The sequence below is a fragment of the Bubalus bubalis genome, chromosome 10, assembly GCF_019923935.1.
Source record: "Bubalus bubalis isolate 160015118507 breed Murrah chromosome 10, NDDB_SH_1, whole genome shotgun sequence".
Classification (NCBI taxonomy): domain Eukaryota; kingdom Metazoa; phylum Chordata; class Mammalia; order Artiodactyla; family Bovidae; genus Bubalus; species Bubalus bubalis.
This window is the reverse complement of record NC_059166.1, coordinates 3,583,958-3,611,204: the sequence shown is the minus strand read 5'-3', so window position 1 is coordinate 3,611,204 and position 27,247 is coordinate 3,583,958. Positions and strand designations below refer to the sequence as shown.

Below are 27,247 nucleotides of genomic sequence, written 5' to 3'. Positions count from 1 at the left end.
TGAAACGGTGGCACATACCCTACCTGTCATGGCAGGAGAGCAGAAACAGTTTTGGTGAGTTTCAGTGTTTATAAAAAGTGACACGTCGGTTTCACTATAAACGACTCCACTAGCTTTGCCCCAACACAAAAGTAGAATGCCTGTCAACTTACTCATGACTTTTCAGGAGGAGTGTTATCTCTCTTGTTTCACCTTTAGTATGGGGTTGGTGTAACTCGTGACTTTTCAGGAGGAGTGTTCTCTCTCTTGTTCCACCTTTAGTATGGGGTTGGTGTAATCGTTTGGCCGTGGTTGAGTCCAGGTTTCTGATGCAACAGTCATCGTCAGGAGAGCCTGCAGCGCCGGGGCGAGCTCTGCAACAGCGCTGCTGACCCGGCCTCGCGGCGCCCACCCCGGGCGGGCACAGGAAGTCCTCCAGGGCTGCACGCAAACATGCACGGGTTCTAAGAAGATCAAGTTCCACCGCCTTAATCTTTACATGGACTCTTACCTAAAAATGCTCTTTTCCCACCTCTCATTTCAAATCACCCCTTTCTCAAGATTCACTAGTACGAAAATCTCTTAAATCAAATTCTGGTGTTAATAACATCTAAAAGTGGTTTCTAAAGCTTTCATAAGGTACTTGAACGTGGACCTAAATAAATTTTCAGCTGACAGATCATTAAAAACAATTTTGATGACAGGGATTGCCATACGCTTTGGCATCTTGGCTCATGTGGAGTTCAGATTAAGAGCAATTGCTATAATAAAACTCTTCCTGCTCCCATCGACTCAAGATGAAAGCAACTCGCACAGCTTCCCAAAAAGTAAAGGTGATAAGCAGAAATAAACTTTATGCTGAAATAGTGGGAGCCACATTCTCAGAGAGCAATATCCCGAAGACAGAGATGAAATAGCTGGAAGGAATTCTCTGGAGTTAGGAGGAAGTTCTGATATGCAGAGAGAGACAGAGAGAGAGACAGAAAGCAAAGAATATCCAGGCTTATGTGTAAACTCTCTTCTGAAATAGTGACAACAGGGGGAAAGGATGTTTCAGTGGAGAAACCAGGCAGACACCTCCTTCCCAGAGCCTGCCCACAGCTGGCACCGTGAACACACAGCCTGCTGAGATGTTCCTGCCAAAATGATAACCTCGAGAGAGCCATGAGGAAATACCAGACAAAACCAAAATAGAAACACCCTACAAAATAACCCGTCCGTACACTTCAGAAGGGCTTCCCTGATAGCTCAGTTGGTAAAGAATCTGCCTGAGGTGCAAGAGACCCTGGTTCAATTCCTGGGTCGGGAAGATCTGCTGGAAAAGGGATAGGCTACCCACTCCAGTATTCTTAGGCTTCCCTTGTGGCTCAGCTGGTACAGAATCCGCTAGAAATATGGGAGACCTGGATTCGACCCCTAGGTTAAGAAGATCACCTGCAGAAGGGAAAAGCCACCCACTCCAGTATTCTGGCCTGGAGAATTCCATGGACTGTATAGTCCATGGGGTTGCAAAGAGTCGGACATGACTAAGCGACTTTCACTTTCACTATACACTTCAAAATGCCTAAGACATAGAAGACAGAATAAGGAATGATTCTAGGTTGAATGCTAAAAAAAAAAGTTAATCACTCAGTTGTGTCCAACTCTTTGCGATACCATGGACTGTAGCCTGCCTGGCTCCTCTGTCCAAGGAATTCTCCAGGCAAGATGTTGGAGTGAGTGGCCATTTCTTTCTCCAGGGGATCTTCCCTACCCAGGGCTCAAACCTGGGTCTCCTGAATTGCAAGCAGATCCTTTACCAACTGAGCCACTTGGGGAAGCCCCAAGGAAGGAGACTAAAGAGGTCTACAAACTTCACTAGGGCGGGCCCTAATCCAATGAGCTATGCCCTTATAAGAAGAGGCGATTAGAACACAGATGAACACAAAGAAAAGACCACTGGAGACACAGGAAGGCAGGAGGCCACAGGCCTGGAAGAAACCAAACTGCCAGTAGTCAGATCTTTAAATTCCAGCTGTCAAAACCACAGAAACATAATCTTCTGTTGTTTAAGTCACCCAGTCTATGGTATTTGTCACAAACTGACTCATTGGAAAAGACCCTGACACTGGGAAAGATTGAGGGCAGGAGAAGAAGGGGACGACAGAGGATGAGATGGTTGGATGGCGTCACCGACTCGATGGGCATGTGTTTGGGTAAACTCCGGGAGTTGGTGATGGACAGCGAGGCCTGGCGTGCTGCAATCCACGGGGTCACAAAGAGTCTGACACAAATGAGCGACTGAACTGAACTGAATCCTGTGTACTCAGTTGCTCAGTCAAGTCTGACTCTGCAACCCCATGGACTATAGCCCTCCCGGCTCCTCTGTCCATGCAAATTTTCTGGCAAGAATACTGGAGCAGGTTGCTACTTCCTACTCCAGAGGATCTTCCCCACTCAGCAATCAAACCCTTGCCTCTTGCATCTCCTGTGTGGGCAGGCGGGTTCTTTACTACTGTGCCACCTGGGAGGTCTATGACATAACATTACAGGTCAAAATTAATTTTTAACACTCCTTACACATGTTTTAGACTATTATAATTTTTTAAAAAACACTTTAAAGTATAACACATATTAGAATAAACTTTTGTGGGGTAACAGAAACACAAGTCCAAAGAGAGAAAAGAATGATACTAAGTTTTTCAGTAGTAAGAGCTTCTTATTCTATTTTTAAGTGGACTGTGCTAAGTTGCTTCAGCTGTGTACAACTCTTTGCGATCCCATGAACTGTCGCCTCCCAGGCTCTTCTGTCCATGGGATTCTCCAGGCAAGAATACTGGAGTGGGTTGCCATGCCCTCTTCCAGGGAAGTGGACCATTAATAGGTGTCAAATTATTCTAATACCTGGATTCCATTAAATATATTTAAAAATTATAAAGTCAATAAGCATATAGTGGAAATTATATTTCCTGCAACTTTTAAACTAAGCAGATGCATCTGTCCACGTGTTCACTGATGAGGAGACCTGCCGGTATAAAAGTGTCTGCAGTCAGAGGCGTTTGCCGGCTGCGCTGGCTGTCTCCGACGGCCGGGTGACCGTACGCCCGTGAGGCGGCACGGGGCCGCAGGAAGGACTCGGTGCACTGCCCACGGTCACCCCTCGTCGCCAGACTTTTATTGTTTTGCCATTTGGTTCCGAGTCTTCTCTGCTATTTTCATTACTCACATGGCTGCTCCTATGATTTCCAAAAAGACAAATTTCTCTAAATTACTAAGGTGACAATTCCCATGCATGCTGATTTGGCTTTACAAAAGGTTAATAAAATCTTCTCCGAGTTCAGAATTCCAGTAATGTCACTGAAGGATTACTAGAGTTCAGTTCAGTTCAGTTCAGTCACTCAGTCGTGTCTGACTCTTTGCGACCCCATGAATCGCAGCACGCCAGGCCTCCCTGTCCATCACCAACTCCCGGAGTTCACCCAGACTCACATCCATCGAGTCAGTGATGCCGTCCAGCCATCTCATCCTCTGTCGTCCCCTTCTCCTCCTGCCCCCAATCCCTCCCAGCATCAGGGTCTTTTCCAATGAGTCAACTCTTCGCATGAGGTGGCCAAAGTACTGGAGTTTCAGCTTTAGCATCATTCCTTCCAAAGAAATCCCAGGGCTTACTAGAGTTCATAGAATACTAAATGTTTAACTCATTTAAAATGTAAAAGAAAGATGACACGTTCAGCTCTTTTAAAGCGAGACTTCATAAAATAAATGGAACCTGATCTTACTGTTCAGTACACAGAGCTGGGCTGTTGTGAAGATTAAATGAATACACGGCATCGGGGGGCTCCTTGATAAAGAATCTGCCTGCCAGTGCAGGAGACACAGGTTCAAATCCTGGGTAGAGAAGATCCCCTGGAGGAGGGCATGGCAACTCACTCCAGTATTCTTGCCTGGAGAACCCATGGACAGAGGAGCTGGCGGGCTGCAGTCTGTGGGTTCTCAAAGAGTCAGACACGACTGAGCGACTTAGCATGCCTGCACACAGCACCGCACAAACATGCGGAGTGGCTGCCTCCCTTTTCCTCACAGAGGAAACTTTCCTGCTTGGTGTTAAGACTTGAGTTATTGCTCTCTCTCTCTCTCTCTTTTTTTTTTTTTGCACTAGAGTCTCAAGCGCAGCGCGAACGGCAACCTCTAAGTGTTTGGATAACCTCCTCTACGTCGGTAGATTACATCCAAAACTACATCGGTAGTTATCAGGAAAGGGAAACCGTACACATTCACCTCATTTTTCTTTTTATCAAATTAACACCTTGAAATAAATGAAAAAAAATCAGTTTTCTTTTCTTTGTTTCCTTCCAAGGAATTTTAAGGTATTTCCTAAGATATGCATAACCAGGAATCACTCTTTTGGGTTTATAAAGGAAATGGGGGGGAACACTTTCCAAGTTTATAAAATTTAACACCAAGTAGTAAAAATGTCATGACTTACGTTGGCACAGTGTAAGGCTAAAGCACAGAAGACAGCAAACATCTTGAAGTTGTTCTCGTCCGTCTTGGAGAAGGCGCTGCCGCTGAGCTTGTTGACCATCTGCACCACGCCGATGACGCTGCCGCGGCTGACGATGGGCATACACAGGATATTCCGGGTCGTGTAGCCCGTGTACAAGTCCACCTCTCTGCGCCCGCGGCAGGGGCGAGACGGCAGCACAAGAGACAGCACAGGCAGGAGAGAGCAAACCACGCGCCATCACACACTCGGCCCAGTTCCGCTTCTCCCAGTAAACTGCAACGGAACTGTTAGCTTCTAAACTCAAAGACAGTGGGGACACATGCAAGTGGTTTTTAACAAAACCTTTTTGAAAATATTCTAACCCAGTTCTGCTTTCAAGAGAGTTTTTCAGAACCATCTCCAGGAGGTGTTCAGCTCATCTGGTTCTAATGAGAAGCATCCCGTATCACCAAGTACATCCCACATCACAAAGTACACACAAACTCTGGACTTGGAGGAACAGTCTAATACATTTGGTAAAAATGACCCGTTTGTTTGCACTTGGCCAGGTTTATGAGAGCCGTAAATTTCCTGAACAAACTTAAATGGGACTCCTCACCATAACAGTTTAGAGCAGGGGTCAGCCACCTACAGACTGTGTACAAACCGGCGCCCTCCAGTTTTGTAAACAGTATAAATGGGACACAACCACACCATTCCTTGACGGATTCCCACTGCCCTGCAACAGAGCTGTGACGCAGATGCTGTGGCCCACAAAGCCAAAAATACCTATTGTCTGATTCTTCAAAGAAGAGATTTGCTGACTCCTGAGTTAGGGGAAAAAGTTTCAAAACAGTTTTTGAAAGTAGGAGTCATTCCATAGGAGCAATTTTACAACTACAGGCAGTGAGTTAGACGGTAGCCTTCTCTGATGGGTCTCTCTCACCTAGAGTGATGGTTTTGAGATTCGCCCGTGTTGCACTATCAGCAGCTCAGCCCTTTTGTTTGCTGAGTGTATTCTATGGTGTGGATGTGTGTGTGTGTGTGTGTGTTCAGTTGTTCAGTCGTGTCCGACTCTTTGTGACCTCATGGATTATAACCCTCCAGGCTCCTCTGTCGGTGGGATTTCCCAGGCAAGAATATTGGAGTGGATACCCATTCACTTCTCCAGGGAATCTTGCCAACCCAAGGATGTAATCTGCGTCTCCTGCACTGGCAGGCACATTCTTTACCACTAAGCCGCTGCAGAAGCTCATGGTATGGATACATCACATTTTCTTGATCTCTTCACCAGTTAATGGACATTATTTGTTAACTGCCAGTTTGGGGCAATTATGAATAATGCTGCCCTCAAGATTTGTCTACAAGTCTTTGTGTGGACAGGTGCTGTTTTTCTTGGAGTGTTACCCGGAAGTGGAGCTGAACAAGGGCTGTGTGTGCCGAACTTTATAAAACACTGTGAATCTATTCTCCAAGGTGGCTGCACAAACACACACTCCCACCTGCAAGGTATGAGCGTCCGCGTTTCTCCACATTCTTCCCAACGCTTGCTAGCATCACTTTTTAAAAATTTTAACCATTCAAGCTTGTATGTAACAGGATTTCATAGTCAACTAAATTTACATTTCCCTTAGATCAAATGTCTTTCATGTGTTTAATGGCCATTCATCGATCTTATTTTGTGAAGCATCTGTTAAAATCTTGTGTCCTATTTATTAAATTGGGTTATCTTGTAAGTTTTTTTAATATATATATGCTAGATACAAATATTTTGCCAGATATATATTTTGCAAATTGTTCTCACAATCTGTTGCCTGCTTTTTCATGTTATTTAAAAAGCTTTTATATAAGGATATATGAATATTTTCAATATTTACGTACTAAAATGACAAGTTGGCTTTTTTAAGACAAAAATTGAGATTTTCAACACACTCAATTTATTGAAAAAATAGGTTACCAGGATACAGCTCTGTTTATATGAAAGTTATGTAAATATGACATTAATCAAACACCTGCGACACTCCCCATTGCTTGTGCTATTTACCTGCCCCTTAAAGGAACCCGGTTGTGAACGCACAGAACACTGCTGTCAAATAGGTGAACCATCACCGTCAACTTTCAGGGCATCAACCTTGAGCCTTTCAATTTCGAAAGTTTTTTAAATCAAATTACATAAATTGGTTTCTAGTTCTCCAAAGTAACTCAAAACAAACAAAAATTTATTAGCAATCCTAACATCCAATAAAGTCTGCAACTGACTGAGCTCCTACTTTGTCATGTGAAGTCGCCAGGCCTTTTCTGAATACTTTCTCTAATTATAAAATTGAAAAAAAACCCTACAAAATAGGTATTACTGTGCCCATTTTAAAGATGAGAAAACAACTGAGGCTGTGACAGATTCAGTCACTCACTTCGGGTCATTGTAAAGGTGACGAAGGACAGAACCAGGATTCAAAATAGGTACTTTTATCACTACGTGTTACAGCCTTTGAAGATTCGGTTTGCTAAAGAATATGCTTAGGACAAAATGATGACACTATAATGAAAAAAAATTTATAAATTTAAACTCTTGCTTTTTAGTTTTCCTTAAAACATTTTAAACTCCTGTAGCTGGAGATAGGGGCTTCCCAGGTGGTAAAGAATCCGCCTGCCAGTGCAGGAGATGTCAGTTTGATCCCTGGGTAGGGAAGTTCCCCTGGAGGAGGGCATGGCAGCCCACTCCAGTACTCTTGTCTGGAGAATCCCATGGACAGAGAAGCCTGGCAGGCTATAGTTCATGGAGTCGCAAAGTCAGACACGAGTGAAGCGACTTTGCACACTCATATGCACAGCTGGACCCACTCCAGTGTTCTTGCCTGGAGAATCCCAGGGTCGAGGGAGGCTGGTGGGCTGCCGTCTGTGGGGTCACACAGAGTCGGACACGACTGAAGTGACTTAGCAGCAGCAGCATGCACAGCTAGAGACTATCAATGGTTTAGAATCCATCATTTTTTATAAAGATCTGAAAACACTGACTACTGATAATAAGTTGGTTCAAAGAAAGTGTAACAGCATCAAAGAGGAAAAACTGACTGCGCTGGGACGTGGCGAGCTGGGGCCCTACCGCAGAGGCTTCAGCTGAGCTGGATGGGAAAGGAGGAGCGCTGGAGCACAGGAGGCCGCCTCACCTGTTGAAGCGCGGGTCTGCGTAGGCATCTGGGATGTTCAGAACTTCCCCGGTCCTTGCTACTTGGCCAGCGATCCCCTTCTCGATTGAAAACCTGCACACACAGAAGAGAGGAGCATGCAGATGTTGCAGAAGAACTTGAGACACGTCACTGCCAGCAAACACTGAATAAAAAAGACTTCTATTGTAAACGCTTGTATTACTATAAAATGTATAAAGGTGAAGCAGAAAAACACTGCACGGTAATCACTTGAAGACCTTACAAGACTTAATTCGTAATGTATTAAATTATGCTGAATCACAAACTGAAATTGAAAAATTAACTAGCCTTCTCCTGCATTGACCAATAATAATCGTTTAGATTTGCAAAATACCTTATAATTTACAAGATGTTTCAACATGAGTTTTTAAAAATAATTCTTCCTGTGAGCTGAGACCCATATGGGTTCAGTAACTTGCCAATATACTTAAAATATGAGTGGCACAGCAAAAACAAGAATGCAGGTTGACACCAGTACACTTTCCACCACACATATAACCAGACCCACAGGTTATATGATCCTGAGATGCAGGACCTCAATTTTAAGGCCTCTGCAATATAACTACTATACCAAAATAACACACTTTACAACTTCTGGTATCTTCACTTCTCTAATTCGTTAAATTTAAAAACAGCCAAAATACAGGCATTATCTGATTATACTTGGATACACTTTAATATCTAATATCAGTCATTTCTTTTATCTATAAGTATATTCTCATATTTATAAATAGTTTTCTCATTATAATATTATAATAATACATGCTCTCATTCAAAACATACTTAACATATCTATAATCACAATAGCTGCATATTTCAGTAGCTGAAAAATAGCTCTCACAATATTACATTTTCAACATTATAGAAAATTATCATTCTTGAAATAAAGCTCCACCCCATGGATTTCCCTAAGGAAAATTCAAAAGAGAACTGACACCAAAGAGAATTAACTTTTCTTAAAACACCAACAAGTGAACCCAGCACTGTATTACGTAAAACACAAGGTTGTCTTTGCCCCGTTTTCTTGTGCTTTGAGCAACATGAACACGACACGTCAGGCGGCCTTGAGCAGAGACCAGAGCCCGTTTCACGGTTCATTCTTGATTTTCTTGGTCTGAGGGTAGCTCAGGGTGGTCTCTATCTCCGATCAGTGGAAACGTAACCGAGGCACACGCCCTTAGTAAGTGGCTGGCACTGACTGCTCAGCCCAGAGAGTTACAGCCCACCACACCCCGCTGCCTGTTCTGCCCGGGCTTGTAAGTGCAGGCTCCAAGTTAATGTCTTCAAAATGAGGCCAATGCCGGCCCTGCTGAGGAGCTCTCAAACCTTCTGCAGGAGAAGTGACTTTACCTAAATGACTATATTGAGACGAATCTACTGACCTCTAAATAAACAAACGAAATTTTTTTTTTTCTACAAAACCCTAAATAGCGCCTGCAGTCAGAGTCCTGTGAGTATGGAATACTAGCATCCCGGGACCACAGAAGGCGAAGCACCCCGTGGCGGGCGGCGGTGTGCGCACATTCCAGGCTCCTGTGTGCAGACAGACGGCCCAGATGAAGCACCAGGCCTGTTAATAAGGGACAGCGTCTCACTTGGAATGTTGCCACTACTACCGTACGTTAGAGTACCTTGTGGAAAAGTAGTTAAGCATCATACATATGTATAAAACAGAAGACATGCGAATGTCTAAAAAAGACAGCTTCTGAGTGCTCAGCTTGACGCGTACTAGTTCCGTGACAGTGCTCCGTGTAGGTGCCCCGATGGTGGGAGGACTCAGCCCCCAGCCAAAGGCCGTGCTGCTCCCGTAAATGACAACAGCGGCCACTGACAGATCCAAGAACTCGTTAGCTTCAGGACGCAGCACAAGTGCGCTGCGATCGGTTAAACCGGCTGCTGGGCTGCAGGACACTATGTTGAAGTTAGGGAATATACCGGGTCAGTTTTCACTGTGGTCCGGACTTGCAGACAGCTCTATAGGTTGCGAGGGAGAGGGGACAAAATTGTCTAAGTACACCTGCTCCTAGACACAGGAGGCCCTGCAGACTCCAGGTGGGGCGCACCTTTACCTACCTGGGAGCACTAGTAAGTTTTTCCAACATGATTTCCAAAAGGACCGCCTCCGGAAGACGGCATTTCCAGGAGTGACGCTAAAGCTTCCTAGGCGCGGTTTCGCTGGCACTGCAATGTCATGCCCAGAAGCACTACCTTCAGGAGGCGGGTCCTGGTGGGAATGATATCACAGTATGACAAGTGCTGTCCGCACGCCTGCGAAGAGGCACAGACAAGTGGGCGACGGAGCACCTGCCCGGCTGCCGCCACAGCAACCGCACGCTACTGCGCGCTGTACCTGATCTCCTTGGTCTTCTTGAAGACGGGCTTTCCTTCCTTTTCCTCTCCAATATCAAAAAGGTCTGAATATAACTCCTGGTTCTTATGGTCTACCTGGAAAAGGGCACAACGGTCGGCATTCACCAGGTTTTTTGCATATATCTACAGACAAACGAGAAAACGAGAGTCAGCCGGTGAGAGATGCGAAGAGGTTGCAGGTAAATGTTATCAAAAATAAATATGAATTGCGGCTGTTTTAGACTGGAACAGGGTGGGAAATGAGCATTATGATTAGATAAATACAGGCATGTAAGGGCCAAACTAATTCTACGTCACTGGCCATGTGCGCACACCAGCAGCTGCTCTGCATCCTGGCTGTGGTGCCGGGGGCGGGAGCAGGTACCGGCCTCACTCCCCGAGAACCCGCCGCCCCGGCTCCTCTTCCGGAACCTCCCAGGCCTCCCTGGTGCCCTCGTCCAAGTCTCAAGTCAGCTCAAAGGCCAGCTGGAAGGCCAGTATCTATTCCGATGGTGGGTGTTTATGAAACACCAGTTGTAAAAAAATACAAAATACAACCTCTAATGAGACTCCAAGTCTCGTATTTACATTAGCTGCACTTTATTTTTTACACTAACAATAATGTGCAACAATTAGTGTTCTCTATGCGCCAGTTTTTCAGTACTTATGTGCACTAATTCACTTAACCCTCACTAACATTTTGCACGCCAGAAGACCGAGACACGGAGAGGCAACCTGCCTACTACCACATGGCTTGTAGAGGGTGGATCTGGCACGTGAACTCACACGAGCTGCTTCCATGGCCTAAGCTCTTGAAACAAGTAAGCTTTACTCTTTCTGAATGGAAAACTGTATATTAATATAGCCATTCATTTGTCCATCAGTTCCCTTCAACGAGTATTTCTCTAATGCCTAACACTACTCACTGTCCCCAGTTGGCTGGGATTACAGCGATGTCACAAAAATTGTATTTACATATATTCAGAATTCTGGCAACGTCAACCCTTTAGATGACGGACATGAAATGACAGCTCGAGAAGAACCATCACAAAGTCTATGCAAAAGGTTGCTAGGCCACCTTGTGGCCAGAGGAAAAATATATAATCTCGTAAAAACACCTTAGAGATTTCACAGAAAGAAATCAGAGTGGTTTAGGGACCTGTTCTTCCTCATCTTTTGTCTTTGTCTTCCCTGCTGTTAGCAGCTGTACGCACTCACCCAACAAACACTGGATGTGCCTTATGCACCGTGACCAAGTACCCTGGGCATCGTGAGTGTCAACTCCCAGGGGACTTCTCTCCTCCACTAGCTGACTCATGAGCTCCAGGGCAGTAGAAACTGCTTCCTTTCCTCCACAGTATCCCAAGTGCCCAGAACCAGGCTTAGAGAAAGGTCAGCTAACGTCCACAGGTCATGTAAACCCACCTCGCTTGCAAACAAAGTTTCACTGGGACGGAACCATGCTTTATGAGTGGTTCACAGCTGTTACATCAGCAGTCTTGAATAGCTGTAGGCGACTACAGCCCACGAAGCATAAAGCTTTACTATTGGCCCTTCATAATAAGTTTGCCAGGCCTCAGGTTAGAACATACCAGATATCTCTATAACCTAACAACTCTTAATAAACACTTGAGGAGGAGGAACAACATATAGGAAGGAAGGCTCAGGAGATCTTGAACTATTAAGTGACAATAATGCCCCTGAACTGTTGGATCATCTACGGTGAGATGATCCCTTAAGGGTGAGATGGCCACCCTTAGTGGCCATGTCGGTTGCCTAACACTCTGGCACATATTTATGTCAATAGTTGTAAACATCTGGATGAAATGGACAATTTTCTAGAAAAAGAAAATGAATTTGGGAGAGAAATATCTGAATGAAATCAGAATAAACAGACAACTGAAATACTGTAAAAAAAAAATTATCCTCATAAAAGGCATCAGGTCCAAATCATTTAAGAATTTTCAAAAATAAAGTCTCATCTAATTTAAACTAGTGTAAGTTCAGACAGATGCCTGGGTCAGGAAGATCCCCTGGAGAAGGAAATGGCAACCCACTCCAGTACTCTTGTCTGGGAAATCCCATGGACCGAGGAGCCTGGTGAACTAGAGTGCATGGGGTTGCAAAGAGTCAGACATGACTAAGTAACCAACACATACACCCAAGTTCAGACAAAAAAAAACTTCTCTAGTTACTTTTACAACCCTTGCTAAGTCACTGATACTGAAAACTGACAAAGATACTATAAAAAAGAAAATCATAGACCAATTTACCTTGGAAAGAGAAGAAAAATTATAATAAAAATATCAGCAAGTCAAATTGAGGATAATATTTTTAAATTTTCAATAATTTAAAATTATACTTTACTCACAACTTCCAGTATTGGAAAGTCTATTGTTATAGCTCATAAAGCAATAAAAAAAAAGAGAGAAAAATCACATGACTATTATCATGGCTATCAAAAAAGATATGTAACAAAATTCAGTATTTATGATAAAATTTTTTAAAATAGAAATTTTGCAGAAGAAAAATGTATATGTATGCATACATACATCAGTATACACAGACACCCTAATAATATGTGAAAATTATAGTCTACATCATAGAAAATGATAAAATATCAGAATCATCCTATTAAAGTTAAGATATTAAAGTTATGCACAAGACAAAGAAATGTTATCATAATTATTAATACACAATTAGGTAAAAGACAGAAAAAGGAAATGGCACCCCACTCCAGTATTCTTGCCTGGAGAATCCCATGGAAAGACGAGCCTGGCAGACTACAGTCCATGGGATCTCAAGAGTCAGACACAACTTAGGGACTAAACCATCAGCAGGTAAAAGACCATATTCTAATGTTACGCGATGTTATTGAATATGTTGAAAAATCAAGAAAATCAACTGAAAACAATTACAAGTAGTAGGAAAAACTTCTGCTTTAAGATAAGTCACTCTAAATATACATTTATTTTTTAAATTCTCCTGAATATTAAGCTTTCACTTTGAAATGATACTCAGAAGCTGGAAAAGAATTAATAAAGAAATCCTAGGCATATTTTGGTAACAGTTATGAACTCCAAGCCTCAGAAAGTGAAAAGTGAAAGTCGCTCAGTTGTGTCCAACTCTTTGAGACCCCGAGGACTATGCAGTCCATGGAATTCTCCAGGCCAGAATACTGGAGTGGGCAGCCTTTCCCTTCTCCAGGGGATCTTCCCAACCCAGGGATCAAACCCAGGTCTCCCACATTGCGGGCAGATTCTTTACCAGCTGAGCCACAAGGGAGACTGAAGAATACCGGTGTGGGTAGCCTATCCCTTCTCCAGAGGATCTTCCCAACCCAGGAATCAAACCGTGGTCTCCTGCATTGCAGGTGGATTCTTTACCAACTGAGCCACAAGGTCATTATAAAAGCCAACCTGTCTCCTACACACCTTCTCTCTCTCTCCTACATATAAACACAGGTTTACTTATAAGTGGAAATAATTCTTGACAGCAATAGAGGATTTCAAATGCAGTGGAAATGTATCTTCAAATTTCTGAGGAAAACATTTTAAACTTAAAATTCTTTACCAGATCAAGCTAACATTCAGATATGAGACAAAATAAAGATATTTCAGAAGTACAAAGTACTTAGAAAATTACTACTTTTGAACTGTCTTGGAAAAGGAGATGAGCTCAAGAAAAAATTAATACATAAATTCAAAAAAGCATAGGACGACCTGGAGTGTAAGCAAAATTGATGAGCAAAGAAACTACTAAAGCTATAATTAAACTGTACATTTCATTAGTAAATGATATCTATGAAATTACAGCTGTCATATAAAAAAGTTAATTAAAAAGACTGAAAATATCTGGTTGTGTCAAAAATATATATAAGATTAGAAGGCCAAAAAGGAAGGAGTAGAAGCCTGCTAATCTTATGGTTAGTGAAGTCTCCAGAGGACAAGGCCCATACAGAGGTGACCTGCACAGACCCAGAACAACGCATTCCTGAAGATGAATGAGCCCCCAGGCTAAGCAATCATAGGATTCTGAACATTCAGGTCTCTCCAGTGTGATACAAGCTAAGAAACTTCCCCTTGATTCTCTCAGGCTAATGTCAGTTAGGTAGTGACGCCTTTTGCCTTACACCAGAGAGTCCAGACTGACAAACAAGCTCAAGGGAAGTCTGATATGAGAGAGGGGGGAGAGGGAGAAAATATCCATTAATTGAATTACAGATGAGGAAAAGAATTTAAGTACAGGCAAAAAAGACAGCCATTGAGCAATCTTACTTATGTATGTAGATGAAAAAGTCAGAAAAATAATGGCCACCAATTCAGGAGTACAGACTACAACTACATGAAAAGTGAAAGTGAAGTCGCTCAGTCGTGTCTGACTCTTTGTGACCCCATGGACTGTAGCCCACCAGGCTCCTCTGTCCATGGGATTTCCTAGGCAAGAGTACTGGAGTGGGTGCCATTTCCTTCTCCAAGGGATCTTCCCGACCCAGGGATGGAACCCAGGTCTGCCACATTGCAGGCAGACGTTTTATTGTCTGAGCCACCAGGGAAACCCCAACTACACAGGGGTCGATAATTCCAGGAATGCAAGAGTCATTTGACATTAAGTGATAAATTATATAGTTCCCTATTCTAATTGATTAAAGGAAGAAAAATTACATAATTTTAATAATGACTTACAAAATTTGATAATGTTTGACACCCAATCTGGTATAAACTCAAAGAAAGGAACAGAAGGAAACATTTTTAAGTTAATCAACAGTATCTACTGGGGGACCTTCAACAATTATACACAGCAAGGAAACAAGAGAAGCATGCACATTAAAGAAACTACAATATATTCACTCTCGCTGGCCCATTCCACAGTGTTCTCAGGTCCTAGCAAACTCAGTAAAAAAGAAAAAAGACATAGTGTAAACACTGCGAAAGTAGAACCACCGCTCTCATGTATCACTATAAATGATCTTTCTTGAAAATCCAAGATTGTAAACTGAAAAAACAACATACCAAATATGGGAGATCAAAGTCAGTACATTCAATCAAGAGAGATTTTTTTAATTGAAAATAAGACAATGCTGTTGTACAAGAAGACTCCATATGCTAAACATATCAACTCTACTTAAGATTTTATCAAATTCAAGGTAATTCTGATGTAAATCACACTCCATGGTGAAGAGGGATATATCATAGGAATGCTAGGTTCATATAACATCCAAAAATCACTCTGGATAACACATTATAGATCAATATGACAAAAACTGAAATAAACACATGGTCATCTTAATAAATGCAGAGAAAATAAATGAGGACAATGTCCAACATCCAATCATGATTTAAAACATTAAAAAACTAGGACTAGAAGGGGATGTCCTCACCCTGATAAAGACTACCTAAGAGAAGTCCACAACTAATTCACAAACTTAACCGTGCAAGACTGCAGAATGGATGCAGGATATCCACACTCACCATCCCCTAATTCAGTACTGCCCTGGGGGACCTAGCCAGGACGATTATGCAAAGGAGGGGAAAAAAGGTATAGGGATTAGGATGGAGGAACTACAACTATCAGTAATTGTGGATGACATATAAAGACACTAAAGAATCCACCAGGAAACTACCAGAAATAATGAGTTCATCAAGACTGTAGGATAGGGGATCAAGATAGAAAAAGCAAGTTTACTTCTATACATTTTCAATGAAATGTCTGAAAATAAAATTAAGAACACATTAATGATAGCATTAAATAGCATTAGAAGATAAAACATCTAGGAGTAACTTTATGTGAAAGTATTAGCTACTCAGCCATGTCTGATTCTTTGTGACCCCGTGGACTGTAGCCCGATAGGCTACTCTGTACATGGGATTCTCCAGGCAAGCCTACTGGAGTGGGTAGCCATTCCCTTCTCCAGGGGATCTTCCCGACCCAGGGATTGAACCCAGGTCTCCTGCGTAACAGCATTAAAAGATAAAACATCTAGAAATAACTTTACCAAAATAAGGGCAATGCTTGTACTCTGAAAATTACAGAATAGTGTTGAAAAAATTAAGAAAATTTAAATAAATGGAAAACGCCCATGTTGCTGTACTGGAAGACTTCATAATATTGCTATGCTATGCTAAGTCACTTCAGTCATGTCCGACTCTGTGTGACCCCATAGACGGCAGCCCACCAGGCTTCCCTGTCCCTGGGATTCTCCAGGCAAGAACACTGGAGTGGGTGCCATTTCCTTCTCCAATGCATGAAAGTGAAAAGAGAAAGTGAAGTCGCTCAGTCGTGTCCAACTCTTAGCGACCCCATGGACTGCAGCCTACCAGGCTCCTCCGTCCATGGGATTTTCCAGGCAAGAGTACTGGAGTGGGGTGCCATTGCCTTCTCCGTCATAATATTAAGAAGGCAATATTCTCCAAATTGATGGACAGTCAACAAAATCCCTATCAGAAACCCATAAGAGCAATTTGTAGAAATTGACAAGCTGGTTTCTAAAATTTATATGGAATTGCAAGGGACTCAAAATAGCCAAAAGAGAAATGAATATGAAGAACACCTTTGGAGGATTCACACTTGCTGACTTCAAAACTTGCTATAAAGCAACAGTGATCAAGACGAGATGGTACTGTCATTAAGCTGGACATACAGGTCAGCTGAACAGAGCGGAGACCCTAAGAAGAAAACAATGTGTGCGTGCTCAACTGATTCCAGGAAAACCGCGTTTAAAGGGGAAATAAGAGTCTTTTCAATAAATGGTGCTGGTAAAATTGGACAGCTACCTGCAAAAGGATGAAACTGGACTCTTACACCATGAACAAAAATGAATTAACATGAATGAATACCCTAACTAAATGTAAAAGCTAATGCCACAAAACTCTTGGAAGAAAATATTGGAGTAAGTTTTCATGGCATCGATTCGGCAGTGGGCTCTTAGGTGTGACAAGTACGAGCAACGAAAGTGAGAAGATAAATCAGGCTTTACGAGAATTAAAACCTTTGGTGCTTCACGCTATCAGGAAAGTGAGAAGATATAATACACAGATGGGAAAAAGATTTTCCAACTATACATCAATTAAGGGAGTGGTATCTAAAACGCAAGAAGTCTTAGAACTCAACACTGAAAACTAAAGTAAAAAGCAGCCCATGGAGCTGAATCTTTCATCACATGGATAGACAGTCAATATCATTAGTCGCCAGGGAGACGCTAATCAGAGTCACAGTGAGACAGTCCTTCACATCCACTACAGTGGCAATAATCAGAAATTAAGATAATGAGCAAGATTGGTGAGAGTGGGAGAAACTGGAACTCGTGTGCACCGCTGGCAGGAAGGTAAAATCGTGTTAAGCGCCACGGAAACAGCTTGACTGCTCCTCAAAAAGGTAAGCACAGAGCAATCATAGCACTTAGCAGTTCCACTCGTACCTAAAACAACTGAAAACAGGCATTAAAACAAAAAAAATGTACCCAAATGTTCAAAACAGTAGCATTTGCATTAGCCACAATGTGGAAACAAATTCAAATGTCTACCAGCTGATGAATGGATTAAAAAACTGTGGTATGCGTATTCATACAACAGAATATTAGGTGCCTACAAAAGGGACGCAGCAGTGGCACATACTACAACACGCGTGGACTTTGAAACACCGTGCTAGGTGACAGAAGCCAGGCGGCAAAGGCCACCGAGTCAGGATTCCTCTTGCGTGGGATTCAGGTGAGATCCACAGACGAGACAGTAAATCAGTAGCTGCTGTGGCTGGAGGCTCAGGGGATGGGGAACAGACAGGCGACAGCTAAAATGCTCGGCAGTTTCTTTCTGAAGTAACGAAATGCTCTAAAATTCACTGGCGATGGTTGCAGCTATCTGAGAAGATGCTAAAGACCACTGAATTAAGCACTTTAAATGGATTAATTGTACTGTACATGAATTATATCTCAGTAAAACTGTTTTCTAACATAACATTAAGAATACAAGAACTGGTCAATGGCATTTCTTATACTCCTGACACAAGCTATATGTCAGTCCATATTATATATTTTTATGTCTTCTTAAATACTTTTCACTGCTTTATAAATTCCTCAAATTTTGTCATAACCAAAGAGGCTATTTTTCTTTTTACTGTGCAATCAGTTTCTTTTTCTGTCTCAACAAAGCTGACCCTTCAACACTGTCCACACAATAAAAAATCCACATATAACCTCTATCGCCCTCCACATACGTGTCTCCTCCGTATTCACAGTTCCACATCTACAGACTCCACAACTCCGGATGGTGTCTCACTGCAGTATTTACTACTGAAAAAAGTCCATGTGTAAGTGGGCCTGTTCAAACTCATGCAGCTCAAGGGTCAACTGTAAAATCATCAGTGTAACTACTTACAGGGAGAACGTGCGGAAAGCAGTGACCCCTAGTGACCCTCAGGAAGCACTCTGACACTGTGCATGCACACTCACGCCTGACCTGCCAGGACATCAGGGAAGCAGCCACTGCACACCAGTAAACCTGGGGGTGGAAGGGAGCCTCGGTGCGCAAGGTCACTGCATCTTGAGAAAGACCAGGAAAACGGGAAGGAGAAAGAACACCTATCAAAACACACAAGGCATGGATGGTCCCAAGCAAGCCGGCCTGGCACGCACGGGTCCACATACACACCACCTCCCGCACCCTGAGCCCCTCCCTCAGCGGACCCTCTCCCGAGCACTAAAGCAGCAACACTACATGTGCGGAAAGCAAACTCTACTCCCTGGAGCCTTCAGTTCTAGCCTGTGAGTCTTCTGGAAGAGAGAAATAACTCAGACTAAGTAGAATGAAACTCAGGGTTAGAAAGAATCTTTGGAAATTCCTAATAGAACCTACATGCAAAAGGTATTCTGAAGAAAGAGAAAGAGATTAAATGCTTTTTCAAATTAGCTCTCCGTTAAATAATGGAAAACTCTGTGGTATTTTTCAAAACATTATTCAAAACCCCTCCAAAATTAACGGAAGTGACAGATCAATCAAGGTGATGCCTCCAGATCACTTTCATCGTATTTAAAACAGCACGTATGATTGTACGTTAAAATGCTCCATCATATATTAAGACACCCAGGAGTGGTGTTAGTCACGCAGTCGTGTCTGACTCTTTGCAACTCTATAGACTGTATCCCTCCAGGTGCCTCTATCCACTCGATTCTCCAGGCAAGAATACTGGAGTGGGTAGCCGTTTCTTTCTCCTGAGGACCTTCCCAACCTAGGTATAGAACCCAGGTCTTCTGCATTTTAGGCAGATTCTTTACCATCTGAGCACCAGGGAAGCCCATATTAGGACATGACTAAGGCTTAAACAAAATCATTTTTAAAACAGAAGGCAACCTACCATTATGTGTTCAAGTAGAGAATCTATTGCAACTATGTTATCAAAATAGGTTCTGAAAAAAAAAGAAAGGTAAAATCTTTAAGTAATGTTATTAGAACACAGAACATATGAAACTTTGAATACATTTCCCAGTTTTGGCTACATTTAAATAAAAAAACAGAAAGGTATATGCTGTTTGACTGTTGTCCTTTTGTGGAAACCACCAATACTATTATTTTAAAGAGGTAAATGAAAGTTTATCATTGACTTTAGTATAAGGGCTCTAATTCCAGAGATCGCCTTCAGTAATTATTTTATCAGCAAGTATTCAAGGTAGAGAAAAAGTTTGTAGCATTTAACTAAAATGATGAAGAAATAAAACTGGTACATCAAATTCAACATCTCATTAATAATTTTGATATAAAACAAAAATATTTAAATTTGCTAAATCTCATTAATAAGATAAAAATATAAAAAATCACTGAAAACCCCGAAAGCTAAAATGTAGTTTAACTGTATTTTTTTAAAAAAGCAGGGAAACTCATTTGAGAAGAAATATCAGAATACAGGTAATGATAGGAGCTGACAACTCTGCACAAGTAAATACAGACTCATCATTATGAACTGCAAGTAAGTATTTGTGGGGCATATGGAACATATGTTAAAATGTAGACCGGAAAAACAGATAAATCAGCAGGCACGTGTTACAGGGACTATGTGGCAAATACTCTTAACACAGACTGTTGGCAAGGTACCGCTCTCAGTTTAGGTCTGTGAGAATTTAGCCATGTATTCAGGATTAAGATAGCTTATAGCAATTAACAATGCCCTTTTCAAGAAGAGAAATCATCTGACTTGAAGCTGTTAATATGCTTAGTTACAACATCCACTGAGGAATATCCTGCAAGGAACAGGTTGAAGAAAATGAGTTTCCCACTGGGGAAGAGATTTCAGGTGTCACATGAGGGTTTTAACTGGGCTTTGGGAGGCTTGCAAAGTGTTCAGATAGGCTAGCAAGAGGCCGAACACGGCTTCCCTTCCCAGGTGTCTCTGAAGCAGTCACATCTGGTGTCCAGACATACTGTTTCATTTTGTCTCAGAGAAGATATTGATAGTCGGCCAAGGAGATCAAAAGAGCACGCCCTCCAACTCAAACTTCCCTAATATTTCAAAACACAAAGATGCAATTTCAGAATCACAAGTGAGGGGATTACAGGACTTGGTTATGAGTAAGCTAGGGACATGTCAGAGGGAACAGCATCAGAGCTGCTGCGGAGTGCTCCTTGAGTTAGTAACCTGCCATGGGGTGGGGCCCTGAAGCTAGCACATCCCGGGGCGTTTTCAGATCTCAACCACTGAGCAGACGGTCAGAGATATTAATACATGGCCTTCCCCATAGCAAGCAAACCTGATGTGGATCTGACATTTAATAAACATCTGTACTTGCTCCACTGCCAGCCTAAGAGAGTTTTCCTAGGTTAAACTCCGGGGAAGTGCACCATCTTTTTGAGAATGACACCTGAGCTACTACACATGGGAAAACCGAAACAATAATGTTAATAGTATGTTGTAATTTACTGACGTTCACAGCAAGGGCCAGAGAGGACTTCGGGAAAATGATAAACCACAACATTTCCCCTCCTTCCACTGCTGTCAATTCTCTCCTACGCAAACAGAAACACTATGGCATCTCTCTGCATAGTCTCTAACAGCTTCTAGTGAGTCATTTACAAACATGCCCAATTGCAAATTAGGCTGATCACATATTCGTCTTTGATCCTTTACTTGTGAAGTGAATGTGGGTGAGAATGAAACTCTCTAAGCCCAAACATGATGGCCCACACTTACCAGATCACGTGCCTGGTAAAGACTGATCTTCTGCTACTGACCGCAGCGGACAGCAGTCTGTCACGGTCAGGGCAGGCACCTGATCTAAACTGTTGACCAGTTAGGGCTTACCACATCCCTAGAAATGAACACTTACTTTGATACGTCGAGTAGAAAGTCATTCAGTTCAGTCTGTTTGGCAAGACCTCTGCATACCTGCCATACAAAACAGTGGCTATTAATTTTGAGGGACTTTTGTTTATTTTAGGAATGAAAATTCCAGAATTTTATTTACCTTATTTATTTAAAAAGGCATAACACAATCACTACTTCAAGGATTTTTAAAAAATTGTATGTGAGCATATATCACCGCTCAGTACTGTCAGATCCAGGAAGTCCTTGATTCTCACATCATTATCTTGAAATATATATATATATATGCTTTATATTTTATGTGTGTGTGTGTATATATATATATATAAAAGCACAGAGACATTACTTTGTCAACAAAGGTCCATCTAGTCAAAGCTATGGCTTTTCCAGTGGTCATGTATGGATGTGAGAGTTGGACTATAAAAAAGAAAGCTGAGCGTTGAAGAATTGATGCTTTTGAACTGTGGTATTGGAGAAGACTCTTGAGAGCCCCTTGGATTGCAAGAAGATCAAACCAGTTCATTCTAAAGGAAATCAGTCCTGAATATTTATTGGAAGGACTGACGCTGAAGTTGAAACTCCTATACTTTGGCCACCTGATGTGAAGACCTGACTCATTGGAAAAGATCCTGATGCTGGGAAAGATTGAAGGCAGGAGGAGAAGGGGACAGTAGAAGATGAGATGGTTGGATGGCATCACCGACTCAATGGACATGAGTTTGAGCAAGCCTGGGGAGTTGGTGATGGACAGGGAGGCCTGGCGTGCTGTAGTCCATGGGATCACAAAGAGTCAGACATGACTGAGTGACTGAACTGATGTATACACATACACACACACACACACACACACATTTTCTCCCTATCAGACAGTTCCTCAGCAATCTGAGTTTGCTGAAATGGACTTAAACAAAACAAGCAGCAGTGGAAGATACAGAACAGAATTCTATTTCTGCCATGTTCCTGAACTTAAGAGTCTGGTTATCAGGGAAACTCTATGCAGTTTGTGACCTTTTAAATTAGATCACATTTTCAAGAGAATCAAGGAACTTGAATTTACGATTATTGTTTTCATATACCACTAAGTTTAGTAGATGCTTTAATTTAGGAAATGGATCATAGAAATATCAACATTACTGCCAGTAGGATATCATTACTGGGCTTTCGGTGGAAAACAAAAACCACGATAAGAAATGCAAATGATTTAACATCCTGTTTAACTATATAAAAGAATTGGTTGGAAGACATTTAAGGCAAGCAGTCAGTAAACATAAGTGACCAGATCACACATTTCAGAAACAGGAAAACATTTACTATGCACAAAGCAGGCCGGGGTGGCGGCTGGCCCGCCCTCTGCCTGCTGGCGGCGGGCTGCACACCTGCCTTCTCTCGGGCGGCCTGTAAAAGCAGCCCCGGTACGTACCTGCACCTGGTGTATCGCCACTGAAGCCCAGGCGAGGTGCGCCGTCGCGACCTGAAACAAGAAAAGGGAGAGCGTGACGCCAGCCTTCCCCCGCCACGCGCACACCCCAACACAGGCCACCGGCTCCAGTGTGGTGTGGTCACCGCATCCGAGAACGTTCCGAAAACCCGAACTGTCAAATGCACGCAAAATTTCTCTTTTCTATTTCCCACTTCTTTATGACTGAGTGTCATACTCTTTTGTTCCTCTTAATTTGGGATAAAAAGGAAGATAAATTATTAAGAGCACTGTCATCCATTGAGCTTATGATAATTATTTTTCACTTCAAAGAAATCACTAATAAAAAAGGCTTCTAGTGACAATTTTCTTTCCTTCTTTTTTTTAAAATTAATTAATTTATTTTAATTGGAGGATAATTACTTTACAATTTTGTGATGGTTTCTGCCAGACAGCAACATGAATCAGCCACTGGGGTACCTGTGTACAACCCAAACCCCTCTCCCACCTCCCTCCCCACCCCACCCCTCTGGGTTGTCCCAGAGCACCTGTGGGTGCGCAGCGTTGTGCATCAACCTTGCACCGCTCATCTACTTCACACATGGGAATGTACCTGTTTCAGTGCTATCCTTTCAAATCACCCCCCTCGCCTACTCCCACTGAGCCCAAAAGTCTGTTCTTCACATCTGTGTTTCCCGCGCTGCCCAGCATGCAGGCTCGTCGTTACCATCTTTCTAAATTCCACGAACATGTGTTACTAGACAGTATCTGTCTCTCTCTTTCTGGCTTACTTCACTCTGTACAACAGGCTCCAGGTTCATCCACCTCACTGGGACTGACTCAAATCAGTTGCTTGTGACCACTTTAAAAATGAAGAACTGTTTCCCAAACTTCGCTGACAAGTGCTTAAACTACTAGCTATCCTATTTCTTTTGTTTTTTTTTTTTCTGTTTATCTAACGAGTATTCCTGGGTGCCTGCTGGGGCCCAGATTGGAGAAGGAAATGGCAACCCACTCCAGTGTTCTTGCCTGGAGAATCCCAGGGACAGGGGAGCCTGGTGGGCTGCTGTCTATGGGGTCGCGGAGTCGGACACGACTGAAGTGACTTAGCAGCAGTAGCTGGGGCCTAGCGCTGTTGTTAGAGAGCAGGTGCCACTCGCGTCTGCGTGCAGGGCTCAGGGAAGATGCCACCCTGAGCAGGTGAGGTCAGAGCGTGCTCCTGGAGGAGGTGGCCGGGTGGGGACAGAGAAGTCGAAGCAGAGGGGGAACCGAGGTGCGGGATCTGCTGGAGAGGGGCCAGCCATGCGCAAGGGCCCAGCGTGGCGGCAGGGAGAGAAGGGGCTGGAGTGGTGAACGGTCACCTAGGTGAGAGGACAGGGAGCTGGCCACCCAGGGGCCTGGACGAGCGTCGCGGGCAACAGAGAGGTCACGGTACTCTTCGGTTTTAGCGTCACTGAGCCGTTCCCATTCAAGGAACAGTGAACAGATGCTGGTGTTGTTGTTACTGTTGTTTAGTTGCTAGGTTGTGTCCAGCTCTTTGCAACCCTAAGGAGCTGTAGCCACCAGGCTCCTCTGTCCATGGGATTTCCCAGGCAAGAATACTGGAGTGGGCTGCCATTTCCCCTCCCAGGGGATCTTCCGGACCCAGGGATGGAACCTGTGTCTCCTGCCTCGGCAGGCAGGTTCTTCACCCCTGAGTGTCTCCTGCCTCGGCAGGCACGTTCTTCACCCTGAGTGTCTCCTGCCTCGGCAGGCACGTTCTTCACCCCTGAGTGTCTCCTGCCTCGGCAGGCACGTTCTTCACCCCTGAGTGTCTCCTGCCTCGGCAGGCACGTTCTTCACCCCTGAGTGTCTCCTGCCTCGGCAGGCACGCTCTTCACCCCTGAGCCGCCAGGGCTGTTTCCCAAATGTTTCTAACGCGGGAGCGCTGCTCACCTCCTGGTGACTCAGGCAGAAGGCCTCTTTGCCCCAGTGCCGGTAGAGCTCCAGGATGCCAATCAAGTCCCCAATCGCAGTGACGATCGGCAAACAAAGAACAGACTGGATCCGTGTCCCTGATTCCAGCCCGGTACCTCTTGGAAACCGTTCATCCTAAAAACGTAGGACGGGGAGAAGATATAAATTCTTTGAAAGAAATGGAATCATTAATTTAGGATTCTATCAGAAATTCCCTAGTACTTGTAAGCCATGATCAGCCGTTCTTTTCAAAGGAAAACCAAACGACGATGGTCACTGTAAACCCTGTTTCAGAAGCCCTGACAACACGGCTGTGCTGGTGTTGTGCTGAGTCACTCAGTCGTGTCTGGCCCTTTGCAATCCTGTGGACTGCAGCCCACCAGGCCCCTCTGCCCATGGATTTCCCAGACAGGAATCCTGGAGTGGGTTTCCGTTTCCTCCTCCAAGGGATCTTCCCAACCCAGGGATCAAACCCTCGTCTCCTCTGACTCCAGCACTGCAGGCGGATTATTTACCCACTGAGCTGTTTAAGATAACTTTAGCAACATGGGACACAAACCCAGATAGTGCCTCATGTTTCTTTATCATTGTACAGGAGAATTCAATTAATGAATGAATATATATAGCTTCATGCAATAATAAAAGTAATTACGACGGTTCCCAGGTAGCTCAAGTGGTGAGGAATCCACCTGCTAATGCTGGAGCCGCAGCACACACGGGTTCGAGCTCTGAGCCTGGAAGACCCCCTGGAGGTGGAAATGGCAACCCATTCCAGTATTCTTGCCTGGGAAATCCGTGGACAGAGAAGCCGGGCGGGCCACAGGCCATGGGGTCGCAAAGAGTCGGACATGACTGAGCGCACAAGCAGTTCTAAGCAACACTTTTTTATTCCTCACCTTCTAGTGTCCGAATTAAGAGTTATAGAGATATAAAGTCACATGTAAAAATTACCCCAAATGCCATAGCAAATTCTATTTATATAATTTTTCTCTTATTTTTAAGGTCAGAATAACACAAAACCACAGGTTATATGAGAGTCATTGCAACTGAACCCCAAAGACCCATATTAGGCACTCAAATCAACCAATAATCACCCCTTACCTAAGGAATGAAACTGGTTCTTCTACTTCATTTCCTAACTTAGCAAAACCACTCAAAGGAATACAAGAAAACGGAATGAATTAATACCAAAACATCAATTCTATTTATTCACTTTCTGCAGTCTACAGGAAGCTTTTCATGAATCAAGACTAGCACAGATCTATCCTTTGTAATGTACAGATCTCTGGAAAGCTTGTATATGCATACAACACAACATTTTAAGTGATAATGTATACCATATCTACTTTTAACATGTACTTCCTAAAAATGAGATGGGCTCGGTGTACACCGTCGTGGGGCTTTGAGGCGCACGCTGAGCTGATCTGCTGCGTCTGGACACTGCAGCAGGATCGGCAGCGCTGCTGGGACCTCCACCAGCAGCGTCCTCATCTTTTCTTTTCCGTGGTGAGAATGGGGAAGATCTAGTCTCTTAGAAAGTTTGACAATTATAATATTCTTGTCTATATAATTATACTGTGAAACATGTATTTTAAGCACTTTTTTTCTTTTTGATAAAACTTTTTTCTTTTTGATAACAGTAACTAGCAAACTGATTTGTTCAAAGTCACACAGATCAGATCAGATCAGTCACTCAGTCGTGTCCGACTCTTTGCGACCCCATGAATCGCAGCACGCCAGGCCTCCCTGTCCATCACCAACTCCCGGAGTTCACTGAGACTCATGTCCATCAAGTCAGTGATGCCATCCAGCCATCTCATCCTCTGTCGTCCCCTTCTCCTCCTGCCCCCAATCCCTCCCAGCATCAGAGTCTTTTCCAATGAGTCAACTCTTCGAATGAGGTGGCCAAAGTACTGGAATTTCAGCTTTAGCATCATTCCTTCCAAAGAAATCCCAGGGCTGATCTCCTTCAGAATGGACTGGTTGGATCTCCTTGCAGTCCAAGGGACTCTCAAGAGTCTTCTCCAGCACCACAGTTCAAAAGCATCAATTCTTCGGTGCTCAGCCTTCTTCACAGTCCAACTCTCACATCCATACATGACCACAGGAAAAACCATAGCCTTGACTAGACAAACCTTTGTTGGCAAAGTAATGTCTCTGCTTTTGAATATGCTATCTACGTTGGTCATAACTTTCCTTCCAAGGAGTAAGCGTCTTTTAATTTCATGGCTGCAGTCACCATCTGCAGTGATTTTGGAGCCCAGAAAAATAAAGTCTAACACCATTTCCACTGTTTCCCCATCTATTTCCCATGAAGTGGTGGGACCGGATGCCATGATCTTCGTTTTCTGAATGTTGAGCTTTAAGCCAACTTTTTCACTCTCCATTTTCACTTTCATCAAGAGGCTTTTAGTGGCAAAAATAAAATTAAAATCTAGATTTTGTGACTCCAATTTAGCACTTTTTCAGAGCAAATTCCTGACACCAATGCACTTGTTTGTATGCTTGTCAGTTTCAAAGTCTGAGCTCACGCAGCAACATTTCATCATGACGCGCACATATACTGGG

General features: G+C 43.3%; 1 protein-coding gene across 2 annotated transcripts in view; it reads right to left on the bottom strand.

Annotated features, from left to right (window-relative positions):
- Positions 1 to 27,247, bottom strand: part of PDE10A (phosphodiesterase 10A) — a 265,447-nt gene that overhangs the window by 39,321 nt on the left and 198,879 nt on the right. The window contains exons 7-13 of one of the 2 annotated variants that reach the window (XM_025294284.3): positions 24,659 to 24,814; positions 22,727 to 22,777; positions 21,311 to 21,369; positions 19,348 to 19,399; positions 10,001 to 10,095; positions 7,612 to 7,704; positions 4,445 to 4,631 (exon numbers count right to left, since the gene is read on the bottom strand). In XM_025294284.3, the coding sequence (XP_025150069.2) occupies positions 4,445 to 4,631; positions 7,612 to 7,704; positions 10,001 to 10,095; positions 19,348 to 19,399; positions 21,311 to 21,369; positions 22,727 to 22,777; positions 24,659 to 24,814 (693 nt within the window). Of the gene's footprint in view, positions 1 to 4,444; positions 4,632 to 7,611; positions 7,705 to 10,000; positions 10,144 to 19,347; positions 19,400 to 21,310; positions 21,370 to 22,726; positions 22,778 to 24,658; positions 24,815 to 27,247 lie in introns of both variants that reach the window. The other variant, XM_006067063.4, reaches the window with a different exon arrangement.